At 48.8% G+C, this 19,509-nt stretch overlaps 8 protein-coding genes across 8 annotated transcripts; 4 read left to right on the top strand and 4 right to left on the bottom strand.

The window, feature by feature from the left end:
- Positions 1–14: 14 nt before the first annotated feature.
- On the bottom strand, positions 15–962 carry LY89DRAFT_685188 (uncharacterized protein). Its single transcript, XM_018215036.1, has 4 exons — positions 608–962; positions 510–553; positions 365–430; positions 15–260 (listed from the first exon to the last, which is right to left on the bottom strand). The coding sequence occupies exons 1-4, from the start codon at positions 750–752 to the stop codon at positions 162–164; spliced, it is 354 nt and encodes a 117-aa protein (XP_018070501.1). The 5' UTR covers positions 753–962; the 3' UTR covers positions 15–161.
- A 2,978-nt stretch (positions 963–3,940) lies between these two features.
- On the top strand, positions 3,941–5,907 carry LY89DRAFT_697426 (uncharacterized protein; the record flags this gene model as incomplete). The annotated part of the gene is made up of 4 exons (XM_018216901.1): positions 3,941–4,134; positions 4,202–4,285; positions 4,336–4,498; positions 4,552–5,907. The coding sequence occupies 4 exons, from the start codon at positions 3,941–3,943 to the stop codon at positions 5,905–5,907; spliced, it is 1,797 nt and encodes a 598-aa protein (XP_018070500.1).
- Positions 5,908–6,620: 713 nt separating this feature from the next.
- LY89DRAFT_646542 (putative GMP synthase) lies at positions 6,621–8,842 on the bottom strand. Its single transcript, XM_018211928.1, has 3 exons — positions 8,683–8,842; positions 7,356–8,457; positions 6,621–7,306 (listed from the first exon to the last, which is right to left on the bottom strand). Exons 1-3 carry the CDS (start codon positions 8,754–8,756, stop codon positions 6,848–6,850), a joined length of 1,635 nt encoding a protein of 544 aa, XP_018070499.1. The 5' UTR covers positions 8,757–8,842; the 3' UTR covers positions 6,621–6,847.
- Positions 8,843–8,962: 120 nt separating this feature from the next.
- LY89DRAFT_685185 (uncharacterized protein) lies at positions 8,963–10,031 on the top strand. The gene is made up of 2 exons (XM_018215035.1): positions 8,963–9,073; positions 9,123–10,031. Exons 1-2 carry the CDS (start codon positions 8,990–8,992, stop codon positions 9,906–9,908), a joined length of 870 nt encoding a protein of 289 aa, XP_018070498.1. The 5' UTR covers positions 8,963–8,989; the 3' UTR covers positions 9,909–10,031.
- LY89DRAFT_697423 (chorismate mutase) lies at positions 9,943–10,787 on the bottom strand (the record flags this gene model as incomplete). Its single annotated transcript, XM_018216900.1, has 2 exons — positions 9,943–10,666; positions 10,717–10,787. The coding sequence occupies 2 exons, from the start codon at positions 10,785–10,787 to the stop codon at positions 9,943–9,945; spliced, it is 795 nt and encodes a 264-aa protein (XP_018070497.1).
- Positions 10,788–11,078: 291 nt separating this feature from the next.
- On the top strand, positions 11,079–13,490 carry LY89DRAFT_646533 (mitochondrial division protein). Its single transcript, XM_018211927.1, has 4 exons — positions 11,079–11,281; positions 11,327–11,930; positions 11,979–13,006; positions 13,058–13,490. The coding sequence occupies exons 1-4, from the start codon at positions 11,213–11,215 to the stop codon at positions 13,331–13,333; spliced, it is 1,977 nt and encodes a 658-aa protein (XP_018070496.1). The 5' UTR covers positions 11,079–11,212; the 3' UTR covers positions 13,334–13,490.
- Positions 13,491–14,254: 764 nt separating this feature from the next.
- LY89DRAFT_75555 (glycoside hydrolase family 35 protein) lies at positions 14,255–18,105 on the top strand. The gene is made up of 8 exons (XM_018221353.1): positions 14,255–14,622; positions 14,677–15,259; positions 15,310–15,512; positions 15,564–16,080; positions 16,129–16,468; positions 16,627–17,671; positions 17,786–17,840; positions 17,891–18,105. The coding sequence occupies exons 1-8, from the start codon at positions 14,509–14,511 to the stop codon at positions 18,064–18,066; spliced, it is 3,033 nt and encodes a 1,010-aa protein (XP_018070495.1). The 5' UTR covers positions 14,255–14,508; the 3' UTR covers positions 18,067–18,105.
- On the bottom strand, positions 18,034–19,503 carry LY89DRAFT_75528 (uncharacterized protein). The gene has a single exon (XM_018221345.1). It carries the CDS (start codon positions 19,441–19,443, stop codon positions 18,145–18,147), a length of 1,299 nt encoding a protein of 432 aa, XP_018070494.1. The 5' UTR covers positions 19,444–19,503; the 3' UTR covers positions 18,034–18,144.
- Positions 19,504–19,509: the final 6 nt, after the last annotated feature.

Below are 19,509 nucleotides of genomic sequence, written 5' to 3'. Positions count from 1 at the left end.
ATCATTAGAAATCTTGATCATCTCAAATCCCTTAGCGGAATAGCATAGCTTGAATGCGAGTCTCGTCATAGCCTGACATCTCCTTAAGATGGTAGCTAGTTTCACATTGTTGGTCTTTTGTCCCAAGTATGTTCACCCCGCTTGTACATCTTCCGCTTCCTTTATGCCTTTCCCTTTCTTCTGAGCTCTTCCTCTTCCTCGGCCTGAATTTGAGCATCAATCTTGGCGCCTTTGCTGGGCTCGTTGCCGTGCATCTTAGCCTGAGAATTGGTTAGCTCTGCGGATTTTCGAGCTGCTACTTGAATCATGTGGCGAAAGAATAGGACTGTCGTGAGTTTCTTGCAGAGCTACACTGGAGACGTACTGGCAATGTCGGGTCTTTCTTCAACGCCTTTGTTTCCTCGCTCTCTTCCTCAGGCTCCTTCTCGCGCTATTCATATGTCAGCAAGATCCATGCTACCCCAATGTGCTTCCTAAAGCAGCGGCTCGCGTGACTCCATTCTACTGACCTTTTCCTCTCGGGCCAGCTTGTTGGCAATAGATCGCTCGTCCTCTGAGAAAGTTGACTGTCAGTAGATGCAGTGTCTGTCCCAAGGGATCTGCCTACTAGAATCATTGGCCTTGTGGCTGTTTTGTTTGCCCTCATGGAATCTAGCATCCTTCTTCTCCTGCTCAAGTTCTGATTTGGGGACGTTCTTTTGATCTCCGTCCTCGTAGACTGAGGCTTGGCCAACGTTTGATGTTCCGCTCATTTTGAAGAATTAATAGAATTGTCTTTTCGAGATATGACGGTATTTAGAAAGGATAGAAAAAGCAGAATGATAGCAAAGGATCTGTTAATATTCGCAAACTTGTTCCTTGTTGATGTGCGTGACGCTATGGAATTTACCTAGTGATGTGATGTCATGGCCCAAAGCTTCTATTCAACTCGAATCGAGTCGCTTCGCCGGCTAGGAACTTTTGTGAAAAACCACCAAGCATTTTGGAAAATAAATTTGTTCTAAATCGAATAAATACCATCAGGAATAGTGTTCCGAGCGACGATTCGGGCACCGTCTTCATGTTGATCTTCTCCCTCAACTTTGAATTGACGAGCAACACGCATCGACTAAGTCCAGCCTCACATAAGACAACAAGGACGCCAACATCATCCCCAAGAACTATCTTGAAATACGATGGTATTATGAGGAAACGATACTTCATAGCTGAAAGTCTGGATCCATTTCCACTCGTCATGGTGTAACCTCAGGCCTTCCCGTCCATGTTTCATTCTGTTCTGACATCTGATATATCGTTTCCAGCCACAGATCTGTAGTTGGATAGTTTTGGGAACTGCTGTTTCTTTTTTCCTTGCGCTGTCAGAAACTGGATGAGATAGAATTTGGAGTCGAGCGATCACGTTTTGTGTCAAAGCATTTCGACACTTGAAGCTCGTCAGAAACGTTGCATTTCAATTTCAGAACGGCGTGGAGGGCAGGCATCTTCGGAACGATGGGCGATCAAACCGATCAAACTTTTATCGGAAGGAATATCGACGGGGGCTTCTCCCCTAGCACGTGTTTTGAAGTCTTGACCCTGCTCCCTCATCTCCGAAACACCCTTGCTTGGTCCAGGGACGAGGTGCCCAGATGGGCGAATCCCAACGCAAAAAAGCACTTCTTCCTTCGAGATGCAACCTGCAGGAGAAGGAGAAGAATTGTTTACGCGTGTCGAAACGACAATCTTCTCCTCTCCACCGCCGGCCCCAGTTCCCTGGCAGAGTTGTTGTTTATCGAAACAGAAAGTTCTCTCTCGATGTCGCGCGGAGAGAGATGTTGCTAAAAATGAGACTCCAAAGTTCCAAACATAGTCCGGGTCAATTGGTCAGCCAAACAGCATCGCAGAGATTACCGGGAACGTTCATGCATCACTCAGTGCATGAGGACGCATAAAAGTCGAATTATGTTCTTAAATAAGGTCAGGTAAGAACAGAACACCTGTAGTTTCTGTCCCTTTACCAGACTTTGACTCTCGCATGGCGGGCCAGGTGTGTATGAATGGCATAAGTGATTCATCGAAGAATTGAGCATGCATGATAATGCGGGGCAACGAAGGATGTTTTCTCAGAGTTTTGAAAAATTTGACGCCATGGCCTCTGTCAGAGAGGGTCCTCGAGGGTTGATCCTTCAAGGTGATATTATTTCTGCATAAAGGCACAAGAAGATTGGATGAACGTTTTGCTTTTCATTTCTTGAAGATATGAGGATTAGAGGATTTCTGTTGGTGTCATCAAAAAGGACCCAGGTTGGAGGCTCCACGAAGCTCTTGCCAAGACGTGGGTTCGGGAAGTCTGAATGGAAAGTTTGTGAAGCCGTCATCCCTCCTCGATCCCTCACGCTGAAAAGTTTGTTTCTCGGGACGGGCGAGGACGTCCATGCACAAACCCAAACATAGATAGATAGATATGCACCGGCCACGGCACTCCAGAGGCAGCGAGTTGAGCGCGTTTTGAACAGCAATCTCGCAGGCAGGCAGGATATGCAGAGCTCGAATACGGCCTTCAATTGGATGATTGACGCGCTGATGCTCTCAATACCACAGAGTTTCGACCTTACCGCATTGATGCTGGCTCTGGACGTTGTTTCTGCAGCTGCTCGACGCCCTCATTTCCCAGGGCTTGGTGCTAAACTGAAGACGGGACAGCGACAACAACACGCGAGTTCGTCGAACATCCACTCTGCCATGAAACCAATGAGTGGTGGACGATGACTCGGGAATATTGACGGGATAATATCTCTCTGGGCTGCTTGGGAACGAATCAAAATGCAGACCAGCCAGCAGAAGGTAAACGAGACGAGACGAGGCCGAGCAGAGCAGAGCAGAGCAGAGCAGAGTCTCAAACCGCTTTGTGCTCTGCTCCGCGCTCTTCTCTCTTTATCCGCCTACAACCTCAAACATAATCGAGATCACATTTGCATACCGTGTGCGAGGAGCAAGTGACAGTACTGTAGTCTCGTGCATCATTCATTTCGTTCTCCCAGCAGCATGCTGTCCTCGAAGGATCATTAAAATTGTAGGTTCCCAGTGGATTTTATGCCCGGACGAGCTGTGGGCTTGGAGATTTGCACATTGAATTTGCGCTTATTCTGCTTGCAGGCCAGGCCAAGCCAGCCCCCAGCCCTCGGAATCCCTGCCCCGGTTCACACTTCAGTACTGTACCTGGCCTGGCTCTTTCCGCATTGGAGTCCCCAGCACATCCCAACCCCGATAATCTCTCTCTCTCTCTCTCTGGTCTCTCGCGCGTCTCCCACTGCCACCGCACTGCACTGCACTGCAGCCCACCTCCTCCCGCCTCGCATCCAGTCCCTAACTTGCACTGCTGTTGCTGCACCTTTCCACTCCCAGCCCAGTCCCAGGCCAGCGTCCTCCTCCTCCTCCTCCTCCTCCTCGCCAGGGCCAGACGCGGTTGCTCGTTCGCTCGTTCACGCACCCTGGCACTGCGACTGCTGCTGCACTTCCCTGCCTCCGACCAGCCCGTCCGCCTCTCCCTCACTCTCTAACTCGCCCGCCATTTCTCTCTTTCTTTCCTGATACTACGACACCCACACTCCTTCAACCATAACAACAACACCACCCCCAAAGTCGCTCGTTTAGATCTTCACTTCGTTGTCCCTCGCCTTCACGCCCGCTATCGTGACGGCTGGACCTTTTTTTTTTTTTGGCTTGGGAGGGAAAACCGACGGGTGTTTTTGTTGACGCTGTCGCCCAACGTGGAGAAGATCAACACGACTGTGGTTTTCGGCGGGCGCGCGTGGATGACTGGGACGGAGGACTACAAAAACGAACTATGAGGGAGGATAATCCACCGATTGCCCACGTCAACACCATAAAGTCTTTGCCAGCCGACAATGCGAGTATCGTCGAGATAGAACCGTCGTCCGGATTGCCCCCAGCGCCCACAATGGCCGCCCGCGCTCACAGCAAACGGAAATTAAGGTCAACGACCCGTCTCAACACCAGAACCGCGCTGCTGTCACTTCTCGCAGCTGCACCAGGAGCAATGGCAGAGACGTGCATATCGCTGTCGGGTTCGACTCAATGTTCTGCCTTCAGCTCGGCTTCAATCTCGATCGACAGCACCTTGGTCGGATTCTTGTAGGTTATCCCCTCAGATAAGCTACGATCAAGATGGCGATCATTCACTAATCTCGTCGCACCACAGTCCTTTCCTCCAATATGTTTCGAGCACCGCGACATTCGATGAGCAATTGGCTTCCTATGTTTCAACCAGCTACGTACAAGAAAAGTGAATATTGTTGCGACTCCCCTTATCAATCGCTCTAATGCAAGATGCAGGTACCAAACACTTTTCGGCTGCGGCGGTATTAATCTTACAAACACCACAAACCTTTATGCCCGTTTCACCACCACAGTAATATGTAATGCTATAATACAGAACTCGCGAACGCCATGTGGATTGTCGACCGCTGCTTCTCGGCCGGTCTGTGCTGATACATGTGTAAGTCCTATTGTCAAACACTCAAAACAATTGGCGTGCTAAATACCACCTAGGCCGAGCAAGCTGAGAGTGAAGCTATAATCATCGCCAACAGTGCGCTGTGCACCAATCCGAGCAGCAATGCTGATTCCCAGATCAGAGCAGACTTCACAAATTGCGCGCTGCCGGCCGAATCATTAACCGGTACCTGCATTGAGGGTGCCACAAACGAGCCAGACAATTGCGGCTACGGGAACAGCACTATCGGCTTATGTCAATATTGCGGTTCAGGAGGACAGAACAGTACAGACACGTGCTGTTATAATTCGGATGCTCAGACGCGATGTGCTGGTGTCGTGCTACCAACGATCACTGCATTCATGACTTTTACAACCAGCTCGCCAACCGCATCAGCTACATCCTCGTCTTCGGCAACGCCCTCTTCGACCGGAGTCGCATCCAATTCTAACAAGGGACTATCAGGTGGTGCTATCGCTGGCATTGTTATCGGATCCGTGGTAGGAGCCGCTCTGATCGCAGGATTGATCATTCTACTTATCCTGTGCCTCCGGCGCAGACGTGGAAGTCAAAATGGAAGTGTTTTTAACCAACCATCCCCAGCACGGAGAGGACCTGCTCCAGGGATGGCTTACAACCCGGTGGGAACGACTACGACACCGGAGGGGTACGAAGTGCTACCAGGGGGTCGCATTGCGCGCATGTCGGCATTGGAAGGTCATTCAGGAGACTCACCGCCTCGAGGAGAACTGGGAGCAGTAGGTGCTGGAGGGGCAGCTGCAGGTGCCGCAGCTGGATATGCAGCTGGACGACGAAGACATCACGATCAGTCTTCTTCTGATGAGTACAGTCCGGTCTCTAATTCTGGTGGTGGTGTGCTACGACCTCCTCCTACAGGGCGACGAAATGGATCCTTGTCAAGCAATTCGGCGCTGGGATTGGAGGATCCTTCATCGCCACACTCGGGCAGCGGTGGAGATATGTCATCTCCACAGGGAGTTGCAAGTCAGCAGTCCGAGCAATTGCCGTTCTTCAAAGATTACTACTCACAGGATGAGATCCATCCAGGTGATAAGGTTGCAACACTTTGGGCGTATCAGCCAAGAGCGGGTGATGAGTTCACATTGGAAAGAGGTGACATGCTCAAAGTGGTTGGCATCTGGGATGACGGCTGGGCAACAGGAGTGATGATTGACGAGCGAGCTGAAGATTGGGATGCGAAACGGAAAGCCCAACGAGATAGTGGTGTCTCTAACACATCGGGCCGGAGAGACGAATCGCCAGCTGTGAGTGGTGAGATCAAAGCATTCCCTCTGGTTTGCGTTTGTTTGCCAGATCACTGGAGGAAAACGATAGAAGGAGACGGATCAACGGAGACTGGTTCCAGCGCTCCTCACGGTGCGGGATCATGACCTCCGGCTTGACGTCCATTTGCTTTCTGTTTCTATGGCCTCACGATGGTGTTCTTCCGGATTTGGCGTTGTGGTTCACGGTTTTCATTTGTCTCTCAGCACCACACCCTATCTGCCTTCAACTGCTACCGAAAATCCCAAACAACTCTCGGCATGCAGCCTTACTCGCACATCACATCTTTCACTCGAACTTTACGCCTGTTACGTTCTAGATTACGTTCTTGCATAGCATCGCATGGCATACACAAACACTGCTGCCTCCGGCTTATTGGCCGTTCGAGGACTTCAGCGCCTAATTAAGATCACGACTATGAACAGCGTATCGCGATGTTTATTTTTGTTTGATTCACCGGAAGAAAGGGGTACATTAGTGTACCCACCTCACTATATAACTTATTTTCCTTTCTATATACCCAAATTCTTGTATTGAGTTGCGTTGGATGATGGGCTAAGCCTTCCAGGGGGCGAGCTTTTTGTGTTGCATATTTTTGGTGGAAGGGAGAGAGTAGATGGCTTTTACGATGAAGAATATGTTTATATGGAGCTCTTTGTGGCCGGATTCATGGAGGGATGGATCATGTTTTGAGTTGAGTTGGCGATTGGAGAGAAGTGGAGTAAAGTAGGATAATTGATGTGGTTGCAAGAGATGGTATGCTTTAGAGGGTTCATAGATAGGAAGTGGAATGCAGATACTCAAAATCACATGTGTTATTGGTTGAGTTTGGTTGATATGGGCATGCCATCACGGTGTGATTAAGACAAGTGTCAAATCAACGCAATTTGGGTTTCAAATGCAAGTTGCCGCCTCTATGGTCTATTACCCAACGCTAACGCCAGAAAGCAGAACAAGGGTATCCAACACGAGAGAAGCATGTTTCAACAAAACAAGCTCATCTAACTTGTCTTGTTTCAATCATCAATCTCTCCTCTCTCTCTTCATCTACTCCATCTCAATCGTCCCCGGCGGCTTAGTAGTCAAATCATAAACCACCCTACAAACCCCATCCACCTCATTACAAATCCTCGTCGAAACCCTCTCCAAGAAGTCCCAATCAAACCGAAAGATATTGGCCGTCATGAAATCCGTCGTCTGCACGGCGCGTAGCGAAATCACCTGTTGATGCACGCGCTTGTCGCCCATGACGCCCACCGCCTTCACGGGAAGCAGCGCTGCGAACGCTTGCGAGATTTGGTCGTACAGCCCTGCTTTGCGGATCTCTTCGATGAAGATGTAGTCGGCTTTGCGGGCTATGGCTACTTGTTCCCTGGTTACTTCGCCTAGGACCCGGATGGCGATTCCCGGGCCGGGGAACGGGTGCCGCATTACGAGGTCGTGGGGGATGCCGAGTTGACGACCTAGTTCACGGACTTCGTCTTTGAAGAGTTCGCGGAGGGGCTCCTGTTGTTTTTGTTAGTAGAGTTTGGGTTTGATCGAGGGGTGGGTTTACAATTAGTTTGAGACCTTGCCCGTTCATCATTCTTTCGGGGAGACCGCCAACGTTGTGGTGGGTCTTGATGGTTTGGGATGGTCCTTTGAAGGAGATTGATTCGATTACATCGGGGTAGAGTGTCCCTTGGAGGAACCATTCAATGCGGCCAGCTTTTGGAGAGTTCTCGGCTTCATTCTCGATCTTCAGGGCTTCGGCTTCGAAGACGTCAATGAAGGTGCTGCCGATGAACTTGCGCTTTGCTTCTGGGTTGTCGTGGATCCCTTTTAGACCATCCAAGAAGAGGTCAGAGGCGTCGACAACAGTAAGGTTGATGCCGAGGTGCTTGGTAAGAGTCTCCTTCACTTGCTCGCATTCATAAAGACGCATGCAGCCGTTGTCCACGAGCACAGCGTGAAATCGATCCCCGATAGCTTCATGCATCAACTTTGCAGCTACAGTCGAGTCCACGCCTCCACTGACTGCTCCAAGAACTTGACCCTTTTCGCCTACCAAAGCCCGAATTCTGGCAATTTCCTTGTCCACGAACTTGGCCATAGTCCAGTTCTGCTTTGCTCCACAGATACCGACCGCGAAGTTCTCCAGGAGCTTGATTCCTCGAGCTGTATGTGTCACCTCTGGGTGAAATTGTATACCATAAATTGGCTTGGTCTCGTGGCCAATGCCTGCATATGGCGAGTTCTTGCTAGTAGCAATGATGTGGAAAGATGGAGGCAAAGCCCCCAGTTTGTCACCATGTGACATCCAGACTTTTAAGTCATCCTCTAAGTCCTTAAAAAGCTTGTCGACATGTCCCTCGACTCTCTTGGCTTGGAGCTCAGCGTGGCCGTATTCACGCTCGGTTCCCGCCACAACGTTCTTTCCATGATGCCATGCAATTTCTTGCAGACCATAACATATTCCAAGGATTGGTACTCCTAGCTCAAAGATAGCAGGGTCGACGTGGGGAGCATCGGCTTCGTAAACGGAGTATGGGCCTCCAGAAAGAATAATGCCTTTAGGTTTCCAGGAAAGGTCGGAGAGCTTTTGAGTACATGGAAGCATCTCGGAGTAGACATTGAGCTCGCGGAGACGTCTTGTAATCAAGTGAGTGTACTGAGAACTGCCATTGTATTAGCATCAGAACGCGTCCTAAGGAGACACGCGACCAGAGCGCGTCAGACTTCGTGGGAAAGTATAGATTAAGAAGACAGATAGGCGAGAACTTTCAGAGAAGACTTCTACTTGAAGAGATTTCTATGCCCACTGGGCACTGTAAAATTCTCAATGTTCTGTGAACATTCGACAAATTCTTGGATGCTTATGTGAACGCGCTAGAACGACTCACCCAAAATCCAGAGTAAGAATGGTGTCGAAGGTTTTGTGTGGCTCGTCCACAAGTATCTCACCATTGGTAGCCATCTCAAACAATTAGCAAAGGAAGTTGATTCCGGATCCCAACAACAAGAAAGGCTATGAAATCCGGGGAGTTGTGAGACTTGGAGGGGTTGAACATTTTGGTGGGGTATAGAAAAATTTCGAGACAAGCTGCCGCAATTTAGCCGCAATTTTCACGTGAAGATAACGATAAGCATTTTATTTCTCGAGCCATAAATCTCAACTTGCCTCGCAACGATTCACAAATTAAAGACACAATGGTCAGGAAAAGGATACGAGATCCGGAAGTCCTCCCAGAAGCTCCGGCTCAGGATGCCGATAATGATAGCGGTAGCGACGACGTATGTAAATTCAAATCATCCTCTGAAGCGCTTTCTAACCCCTCCTTAGGATGTGGACATGGTCAATGTTGAATTTGAATGGTTCAATTTCAAGCCGGACATTGACTTTCATGGAGTCAAAAGCTTGATAAGACAACTCTTAGACGTTGACTCCCAGTTGTTCGATGTCTCTGTGCTTGCGGATCTTGTTCTATCACAACCAACGGTTGGTTCGACAGTAAAGGTTGATGGCGAAGAGACCGACCCATACGCATTTCTCACTGTCCTCAACCTTCGCGAGCACAAGGATAAGAAGCCCATCAAAGACTTAACGGAGTACATTATCTCGAAAGCAAAATCGGATCCTACACTAAACCAAATCGCCGACCTTCTTTCGTCCTCGGCAGAAGTTGGACTTATCTTGGCAGAACGTCTGATCAATGTCCCTGGAGAGATTGCTCCGCCTATGTACTCGATGCTGATTGATGAAATCGAGGCAGCGGTTGAAGACAAGGAGCCTTATGAGTTCACCCATTACCTCATTCTCTCGAAAACATATCACGAGATCGCTTCTGCACTTGATCAAGAGGATGCACCAAAGTCGAAGAAAAGCAAAGCGAACAGAGGAAGCAAGGAAGTGTTCTATTTCCATGCTGAGGATGAGGTTTTAATGAAGCATTCGTTGGCATCAGGGTCATACGATTATACCAAGGACGAGGGCGAAGGAATGGCTGACAGTAAGAGAGCATTTTCAGAGATGGGCGTCAAGCCACAAGGATCCATGCTTTTGATTGAGGCAGCCAAGTTTGAGGGCGCTGTCAAAGCTATCAGCCAGTATCTAAGTCCACCACAATAGACAATCAACTTTTTGCACCTCGAGCATTTCATAGTTATTCATCAGGTCCAAGTCTCTGCATCAAGTACTCAACCTCGACCTCTTTGGTAAGTGGAATGACGAAGTCTCTGTACATTGTGACCACCGCATCCACGTTAATCTTTCCAGGTCCCTCAGCACCGATAGCTGGATCCATGCCATAAGTCGTTGCCTTCAGACGCAGTCTATCCAATACCTGCTGCTCAACCTTCGCATTGGTGATCGCAACATCAATGCCCTCACGGTCCTCTTCTTTGATCAACTTGGTGAACCTCTCGGTCTCCGTTTGGAACTTCGACTCAGCTACAAACTTGCCGAAGTGGATTCTTCGAGAGATAGCCTGCAAGCAGTTGATGTCGGCTGTAGCTGATGATCCGTAGTTTTCCTCAGTCTCACCGCGGTCTTGACGTCCAAAGTTTGCGCAAGCTCCTGGGAGGAAGTTCTCGATATAGCTATTCTTAATCTTCTCGTTGACGTTGACATCATTTTTGTGAAGGATCTTAGGATAGTGAAGAGGTTTGAGAATTGGCTTTTTAATAGACTCCGGGAAGAATGGATACTCATCGGGAGACTGGAAGCGGCGAATCATGGAATCAAGCTCCTCCCGCTTACACAGTAGCCAGTCTAAGAAACTGAGACTACTGTCTGGGATGTCGATGGCACCAGCCTTGTAGATAGTGCCGTTGAATGGGAACTGGACACGCTCGATCAAGTGAAAAATGATCGAGTCCTCCATTCGACTTTGTGGAAAATCAATGAATTGGTTCAATTTCTGGCAGAAGAGACTTACATGAGTTGAACGCGAATATGATTCAGGTCCAATGCCTTAGAGCGATCGGAAAGGTCGATTACTGCATCCATCTTTGTGGTGATAGAGGGGTAGAGTCGAGTAGAGGAGATGAGGAGTAAACGGAAAAGAAACCAGGCAGAGCAAGAGAACTTTTGTATTTACACCTGCCAAATCATTACCGAGAGCTTGGGAAACACAAGTAATACCACATAAGACCCTCTAAATTGTTTGTGCTAGCTGAGTGAATGCTGCAGTAACCTTGACAAACTTTGGCTTGGCTCTCCTATCTCGGCCCGGGGCGGCCGCGTCTGCCCAAGGTCCCAAGCCACAAGTGTGGCTTTAGAGCAGCCATCATCATTGCCATTCACACGACCAAGATATAAACAAGACATTGAGTATTTGACTTCTACCATCCCACACCAGACAGCACAAACTTTGCCGGAACGTCAATTAATATTGCTTCTTTACATGCTTTGTTCACGGTGAAAGAAGACGTATGGCTGGATCGCGCAGCCGCAATGCCTCTCCGTTTCGAGGTGCAGAGGAGGATACTGCCATAATATCCGTATGTATGTACATTTATCTCAAGGTCCTTGCTGATTCGACCCAGACTAGAGGCTTGGAGGCATTTGGAAGAAAAGTTACCACAACGGCGGGTCATTTGATGGGACCTTTAGCAGATCCCAGCGCCAGTACACATTATCAAAATGCGATGAGCGACCTACACAAGCAGCTACGAAGGCCGAATCTGCAACGAAGTGTCTTCTCCTTCGCGAAAACGACCCCTACAGACCTGGTGCGCTCGAAACTGTCGACATCAGAAATACAGTATCGCGCCTTGACATATTTACCCGACGAGCTCTTGAAAAACATTCCAGAAGATGAAAATGCCTACTCGCTATTCCAGGGCTTCCAAGCTACCTTGCCAGAGAGCAGCCCGGAATCCAAGCGCCATAGAAGACGTATATCAAGGGGACGGAAACTTTTGGACGATGATAAATCGGAATCCGAGACTCCTCCTACACTAGGAAAGCTCAAAAAGGAGCAAAACTCTCTGAACCACCAATTGGAGATGATGAGTATCAGAAAGAATATGGCTAGCAGTGAAATCCGAGAGATAGACAACAAGATAGCAAATCTCAATAGTATGCGGAAGATCGTTTTAGATCGTTTGGCTGGGTTGGAGCAGGAAGAGGCTTTGTTAGAACATGACAGTTGGTCCTTCGTCCCAAAACCTCAATCCTCTATTAACATTATATCAGTTCTCGACGTTGAAAACAGGCTTGAAGATGCTCAAGAGCAGTTGGATGATGCTGAAGCTATGGCAAAAACCTTAAAAGCCGAGGATGAGGAAGTAATTGAGGATCCGGCAATGGATGCTTCTTTCATGTCCGAGTCAATCTACGAAAAGTTGCCCTCGGTAAACACCACTCCTACTCGACCAAAACGGCATAAGACCATTCGCCGAAAGTCAATGCCCATCTTACATGAACATTTTGAACCTGGGTCAATGATCCGAGAACTTCATGCTCATCACGATGTGGTCACAGCACTAGACTTTGATGTTCCGTTCGGCACTATGGTTACCTCAGCTCTTGATGACACCGTCAGAGTTTGGGACATGAACGCTGGACGGTGCATAGGGTTTTTGGAAGGGCACACAGCATCTGTACGAACTCTACAAGTCGAGGACAACATTGTCGCTACTGGTTCTATGGATGCCACTATTCGACTATGGGATCTTAGTAAGGCTCGCTACGACCCCCAAGACAACCGTATCAATAAAGACGGCGATGAAGATGATGACCCTCTAGCTTTTGGAAATCCAGAAGATGGGGAACCCGAGCCACCTGCTGGCAGCATGGCTGATTGTCCTCTGTTCACACTAGAAGCTCACGTAGATGAAGTCACAGCCTTACATTTCAGAGGAGATACTCTCATCTCTGGGTCGGCAGATAAGACATTACGCCAGTGGGACTTGGAGAAAGGACGTTGCGTCCAGACTCTTGATGTAATGTGGGCTGCCGCTCAAGCCTCTGCGACAATGGGTTCCAATGAAGGTGCCTGGAGACAGACAGGAAGATTGCCAGACGCTTCTGCTGACTTCGTCGGAGCTGTGCAAGTATTTGATGCAGCTCTAGCGTGTGGTACCGCTGATGGCATGGTTCGACTTTGGGATTTGAGAAGTGGGCAAGTACATCGTAGTCTGGTTGGACATACCGGACCTGTCACATGTTTGCAATTTGACGACGTTCATTTGGTGACTGGCAGTCTGGATCGCAGCATTCGCGTAAGTTATGCTCCCTTTTGATCTGCTGCACATTCAATTAACTGTGTATAGATATGGGACCTCAGAACAGGTGCAATCTATGATGCTTACGCGTACGATGCACCAATCACGAGCATGATGTTTGACAATCGACGGATCGTCTCAGCCGCAGGCGAAGACGTTGTGAAAGTGTACGATAAAACAGATGGCCGCCACTGGGATTGCGGTTCAGGCGTCACTGCTGAAGAAGACGGGCGACATCCTGCGATTGTAGAAAAAGTCCGAATCAAGGATGGCTATCTGACCGAGGGGAGAAAGGACGGCATTGTAGGCATTTGGACATGCTGAATGATGCGCACTCTTGGTGCGTTATATAGTCTCGACTGCTAAAAGCATGGGCGAGGCGTTTGTTTGCCTGGCGAGGAAGATGTCTGTCTCAATAAGAGACAATGAATGTTGTGTAAATATATGTACCAACGATATCATCGATATACATAAAATGGGTTCATCGTCGTCGCCTGCCCATTTATTTGCCCGCTTATTGCGTCTTGATTAATACAAAGCATATGGGCTCAGTGGGAACCGACTCAAATGGTAATCCCATCCCCATCATTGTGGCACTTGTATGTCACGTACACTTGTTTTCCAGAGGAGTATTCATACCTGGGAGCGTTCATAGAGCTGGTAAACAGTACTGGACGCAGCTGTCCTGGCTGCTGCTACTTCTCGAGACCCGAATCCGAATGTAGTCACCGCAATTGTCGTATTCGGCAATCTCTTCGGCTCGTTGGCTTTGGGTAGTAGAGCATTCGGATGAAAGTCATAATCCCTGCCTTGCAAGAGGAGCCTCCACGGGGAAACTCTTAGAATCGCCCGCCAGGAGCATTTGATGTCAACAGCAAGATTTAATCCGAGACGATGTGATTGGTGCGCAAATGAATAGGATTCCCCGCGTCTAGCACAACAAGGTTTGAATAGCGTCAGTTTCCTCGGCTGGCTAAAAAATTTCGACATCCTCAAGGTTCGGATGACATTATAGTTGCATGATATAGGTCATTCTTGGCTAGGCAAGATGAATCTGCAGCAACTCAGAACATTGCACCGAGCAAGCTCCGGTCCTCTTCACGATCATTACGAGTGCTCCCCCTCCTGCCCCGACAGCCCCGGGCGGTCGATCGCGTTCCTTGAACCCCGCCTTTCACGCATGCCAGTGCTTGTAGCTGTAGTTCGTCGGTGCATCGCCTCGCCTCCTCAACCGTCACACGTTTCTGTCGTACCTGAACGAACTTCCTGTCAAGGCAAGGATTGTCGTGAGCTCCTCATATTTTCTTCAAGTGTCGGACATGAGCCCCATATTTCTCTTTTCCCTCTATGGTGTGTCTTTCAAGAGGGGTATTCTACCTAGGAAGCTGTATATAGCCGCAATGGCCGTAGGGCAGATGTCATATATAATGGAGCTCCCCTGCATATTTTATCTCTCCAGGTTGTGATTCAGCAAAAAGCTCCAACACCATCCATCCAAGATGAGGCTTCTACGTGCTGTCACGGCTGCAGCTCTTGCCGCACACGCTGCAGCTCTAGCCATTGGGGGGAAGCAGATGCACGTTGAGAGAGAAAGTGATGGACTTCAGAATATCGTAGGGACCTTTTGACTCCTCAAAAGTACTGCTGTTACTCACGATATAATCAAGGTGACCTACGATGAGCACTCACTTATGATCTATGGGGAGCGTGTCTTTGTCTTCAGTGGAGAATTTCATCCATACAGACTACCCGTCCCAGATCTATGGCTTGACGTATTTCAGAAAGTCAAAGCACTTGGCTTCAATGTCGTATCTTTTTACGTTCACTGGGCTTTGGTAGAAGGTGAACCAGGGACATATCTTGCCAACGATGTTTTTGCTTTCGAGCCTTTCTTCGCTGCAGCACAGCAAGCAGGAATTTATCTCATTGCTCGTCCTGGGCCATACATCAACGCGGAATCAAGCGGTGGAGGTTTTCCTGGTTGGCTACAGAGGGTCAAAGGACAACTCCGAACCCGAGCTCCTGACTATCTCGCTGCTACGGACAATTACGTCGCAAATATTGGTGCCTCCATAGCTAAAGCACAGATCACGAATGGTGGCCCTGTGATTCTCGTTCAACCAGAAAACGAGTACACGGGAAGTTCTGGACCCGTTGACGGAGGCTTCCCAGACCCGGTCTACTTTGCATATGTGAAGAAACAACTGCGAGATGCTGGGATTGTTGTTCCATTTATTAGCAATGATGCCTGTACGTTGCTTTCCATAATGGTACCACAGTATTTACTGAAAAGTTCACAGCTCCAACGGGTCTATTCGCGCCTGGAGATGTAGTCAATGGTACTACTGAAGGCGACGTCAATATCTATGGCCATGATTCGTACCCTCTGGGCTTCGATTGTGCGAATCCATATACGTGGCCTGCTGGCGATCTTCCCACGTATTTCCACGCCACACATGAGGAGCAAAGTCCTTCAACCTTCTATTCTTTGGATGAGTTCCAGGTAAGGTGGCCAATGATAGTCAATAGGTATGTCGGCTGACGATGTTGGCAGGGTGGCTCTTTCGATCCATGGGGAGGCCTTGGCTTCGCCCAGTGCTCTGTTCTTCTCAACATGGAATTCGAGCGTGTCTTCTACAAAAATGACTTTGCGTCAGGAGCAGCTCTGTTGAACTTGTACATGATTTTTGGTGGTACCAATTGGGGAAACCTTGGACATCCTGGTGGATACACATCTTACGACTATGGTGCCTCCATTACTGAAAATCGTGAACTGTATAGAGAGAAGTATAGTGAGGTTAAGTTGGAGGCAAATTTCCTTAAGGTGTCGCCCGCATATCTCACAACTTCCGTTGGTATAGCCAGCACGAGTGCATACACCGATAATACCAGCATCTTTACAACTCCATTATTCGGCAATGGAACCGCAACAAACTTCTATGTCGTGAGACATTCGGATTATCAAACGGAAGTTGCAGCATCTTATAAATTTAATGTCGCTACAAGCCAAGGAACGGTTTCCATTCCCCAATTGGGCGGCAGTCTGACACTGAGCGGCAGAGACTCGAAATGTAAGTGATCTGACAGATATAGATCAAAGAAATACTCAAAATCTTTAGGGCATGTCACCGATTACGATCTGGGTGGAACTACCCTCTTATACTCCTCGGCAGAGATATTCACTTGGAAGAAATTCGACAACAAGACAGCTCTTGTCGTATACGGTGGTCCAGGAGAGCAACACGAACTCGCAGTGGTCTCAAGCAGCTCAGCACAGACATTAGAAGGAGATGGAGTTACTACCAAGGCCATGAACGGGACTGCAATCCTCAACTGGCAGACTTCTTCAACTCGACGAGTTGTTCAAGTCGGTAGCCTCTTCGTTTATATTTTGGATCGAAATTCGGCCTACAACTACTGGGTGCCGGACTTTGTTCGCAGCGATGAGTGGGGCGCATAGTAAGTTGGGCTTTTCAAATCGTGTCTCTCTTTTTCGCGTATTCGAAGTGTCTGTTCCGTGGATCGAACTTTTCGGCCTTGAATGTCAGACTTTGAATGCAGACTTTCGAATCTGCCCCATCAAGAAATTCGAACGGCAGAAGACTGACTTCCCCTAGTACTTCTAACATCGGCAACACAACTTCTGTTATCGTTGAGGCAGGATATCTTGTTCGTTCCGTCTATATTGAGGGTACAGCACTCCACATTGATGGAGATCTCAATGCCACTGTCCCAATTAAAGTCATCGGAGCACCTGCTAGCACTAAGGATCTTCATTTCAACAGCCTGAAGTTGAGCTTCACTACAGACCCAGTCACGGGAGAGTGGTCTTCAACTCTCCCTTACACGGCTCCACAGATAACCTTGCCTGACTTGTCCACGCTCGACTGGAAATATGTCGATAACTTGCCAGAGATATCTTCTTCCTATGACGATTCTGCCTGGACGAGCGCTGATCACACAACCTCCAACAACACCGTTTTCAAGCTGCAGACTCCAACTTCTCTGTTCAGCAGTGACTATGGCTACCACACAGGGGTGCTTCTGTATCGCGGCCACTTCACCGCAAATGGCCAGGAGACGACCTTACAAATTGAAACTCAAGGAGGCAGTGCATTCGGGTCTTCGGTGTGGCTAAACTCGACCTATATTGGCTCTTGGCCTGGTATAGATGCATCCAGCGCTTGGAACAGCACTTATATTCTCCCAAACCTCGTTTCTGGCAAGCCGTACATATTCACCGTTGTCATTGATAATAATGGTCTGGATGAGAATTGGGTTGTTGGCCCAGATGAGATGAAAGATCCTCGTGGAATTCTGAACTATTCTCTAGACGGACATTCACAGAGTGATATCTCCTGGAAACTCACCGGAAATCTGGGAGGCGAGGCATATATTGACAAAGTCCGCGGCCCTCTGAATGAAGGCGGACTATATGCCGAACGTCAAGGATGGACGCAACCTTATCCTCCCAATCATAATTGGGTGTCTGGGTCTCCCGAAACAGGTATCAGTACCGCTGGTGTTGCCTTCTACCAAGCGGATTTCTCGCTTGATCTTCCCAACAACTATGATATTCCCTTGACGTTTGACTTCGGAAACACAACTATTAATGGTGCCACCGCGGATTATAGAGCCCAACTTTGGGTTAACGGGTACCAGGTAAGCTGGTTCTTATGTTTTGCCCGAAGAGCTCGCGAAGTTGCAACCCCAACCCCACAGCTTGATAATTCATCAGAACATTTGAGAACAATGATACTAATTCCTCATAACCAGTTCGGGAAGTATACCAATAATGTTGGACCGCAGTCTTCGTTCCCAGTCCCGCAAGGTAAGTCGACTCAGTGGTCAATTCCTGGACCAAAGCTGACTGACTTACAGGTATTCTCGACTATCATGGGCAGAATTGGCTAGCTATTGAGCTTTGGGCCCAACAGGCCAGCGGGGCTCATTTAACCAATTTCAGCTTGGGTACTGGTACTGTGGCATGGACTTCGATGCCAAGGCCAGCGATGGCACCTATTCCAAGCTACAGCAAGAGACCAGGTGCATACTGAGACATCATTGCTTGACATATTCTTCTCAAATGGGTATTCTGCTGTTATACAAATCTACACATTGTACATAATCGTCGTCTATGCATGACGGAATATAATAGTGGCGATGATAGTGACCAAAGCTGCCCCAGTAGCAGCACCCTCTAATGCAATCATGGTGATATCCTGTTTTCGCATCTCCACGAGTTTATCGCTGAAGAGATCCTGGAATGCAGCTGTCCAGGTCTTTTGTTGATCCCTAAGCATCATCAAAGCGGTCGGCACATGCATCTCTGCTGAATCGAGTGAGGCCTCTTCCTCTTGTTGTGGTTCTCCCTCTTGTCCCTGTATACAGGCCACAATGGCATCAACAGCAGGCTCCGACGTCTTCACACCACTGTCTACTTCTTCTTGCAACTCTTCGATTCCTGCAGCAACAACCGCATCGAGTGATACAGGATCAACCTCATCTTTTCTCTCATGTCTCATCTCGGCAGCTGCCTTCTCCTTTTCCAACGCCTCCCTGACCTTCTCTTCAAAGCCATGCACCAATCTCCTCCGCCTCCAAGGCTCGAAGCCCAGCTGGAACACCAAAAACAACAAGACATTGACGCCCATCAACCCCCAAGTTCCCCATGTACTCATCCTCCGGATCTTGTCACTCCAAATCTGCTCTTCATGGTACCGGCTGAGTATGCTACTACTCAGTTTACTCGCTGAATGTTCCGCTTCTCGTTCCGCATCTGCCAGTTTTGTAGCTGCTTCCTGAACCGCTTGCTCGTTGCTATGATCCATTCGATACAGCGCAGTGAATCTCTCCAGGTCACTCGGTGTCCAGCTGTCTTTTCTCGCCAGCAAAGTAGTTACTTCCCTCTGTGTAGAAGCTCTGTCTGCGACGGTTGTCTTATATGTCAGGCGTGAGGAGCGGACGAGTTCCTGGGCATCGGAGACTCGCTTTTCGAGGACGGCGATGCGCTCTTTCAACGCCTCGATACCGGAGTAGCCAGTCAGGTCATTGATGCGCTGGGATGCGACAAAAATATTGCCTTGGAGGTGATCCATGACTTTCGAAAAGCGTTTTGAGATTGCAAGGCGGCGACCTTCTTCTGCAGAAGGAAGCTCGGAAGAAAAGTCTTCGGACACGCCATTGGAGTAAAGTTCTTCTTGTTTCGAGGAAGGAGGACGAGAGGGGGAAGGAGGGGACTGTGAGGTTGTATTTTCCGATGTGGCAGGAGGTTTAGGAGAATCGGCGAAGAGCCGTCGTTGGGTTCGAATTCTACATTGCAGACAGATTGAAGGTCTCAGTGAAGGTCGGTCTGCGAATCGAGTCGTCCTTTTTGATGTACCGGCAATTGCATCGAAGAACAGCCTTGGAGCGAACCGAGCTATTGGCTGCATGGCCACACTCCTTCAATGGGTCGTCGTCGGATTGTGGTGTTGATCTTGAAGTTTTCTGAGGTGAAG

Source organism: Mollisia scopiformis, assembly GCF_001500285.1.
Source record: "Mollisia scopiformis unplaced genomic scaffold LY89scaffold_13, whole genome shotgun sequence".
Lineage (NCBI taxonomy): Eukaryota > Fungi > Ascomycota > Leotiomycetes > Helotiales > Mollisiaceae > Mollisia > Mollisia scopiformis.
Note: the sequence above shows the minus strand (reverse complement) of the source record. Positions and strands in the feature narration are given on the sequence as shown.

Bases quoted from the DNA above. Each gene is read 5' to 3' on its own strand.
- LY89DRAFT_685185 (XM_018215035.1), top strand. From the start codon at position 8,990: ATGGTCAGGAAAAGGATACGAGATCCGGAAGTCCTCCCAGAAGCTCCG. The intron at 9,074-9,122 runs GTATGTAAATTC...ACCCCTCCTTAG, and splicing joins ATGATAGCGGTAGCGACGAC to GATGTGGACATGGTCAATGT.
- LY89DRAFT_75555 (XM_018221353.1), top strand. From the start codon at position 14,509: ATGAGGCTTCTACGTGCTGTCACGGCTGCAGCTCTTGCCGCACACGCT. The intron at 16,081-16,128 runs GTAAGTGATCTG...CAAAATCTTTAG, and splicing joins GAGCGGCAGAGACTCGAAAT to GGCATGTCACCGATTACGAT. The intron at 17,841-17,890 runs GTAAGTCGACTC...ACTGACTTACAG, and splicing joins TTCGTTCCCAGTCCCGCAAG to GTATTCTCGACTATCATGGG.
- LY89DRAFT_75528 (XM_018221345.1), bottom strand. From the start codon at position 19,443: ATGCAGCCAATAGCTCGGTTCGCTCCAAGGCTGTTCTTCGATGCAATT.
- LY89DRAFT_646533 (XM_018211927.1), top strand. From the start codon at position 11,213: ATGGCTGGATCGCGCAGCCGCAATGCCTCTCCGTTTCGAGGTGCAGAG. The intron at 11,931-11,978 runs GTTGGTCCTTCG...ACATTATATCAG, and splicing joins GGCTTTGTTAGAACATGACA to TTCTCGACGTTGAAAACAGG. The intron at 13,007-13,057 runs GTAAGTTATGCT...AACTGTGTATAG, and splicing joins GTCTGGATCGCAGCATTCGC to ATATGGGACCTCAGAACAGG.
- LY89DRAFT_646542 (XM_018211928.1), bottom strand. From the start codon at position 8,756: ATGGCTACCAATGGTGAGATACTTGTGGACGAGCCACACAAAACCTTC. The intron at 8,458-8,682 runs GTGAGTCGTTCT...ATACAATGGCAG, and splicing joins ATTCTTACTCTGGATTTTGG to TTCTCAGTACACTCACTTGA. The intron at 7,307-7,355 runs GTAAACCCACCC...CAAAAACAACAG, and splicing joins GGCAAGGTCTCAAACTAATT to GAGCCCCTCCGCGAACTCTT.
- LY89DRAFT_685188 (XM_018215036.1), bottom strand. From the start codon at position 752: ATGAGCGGAACATCAAACGTTGGCCAAGCCTCAGTCTACGAGGACGGA. The intron at 554-607 runs GTAGGCAGATCC...CAACTTTCTCAG, and splicing joins CCACAAGGCCAATGATTCTA to AGGACGAGCGATCTATTGCC. The intron at 261-364 runs GTACGTCTCCAG...ACCAATTCTCAG, and splicing joins AGAAAGACCCGACATTGCCA to GCTAAGATGCACGGCAACGA.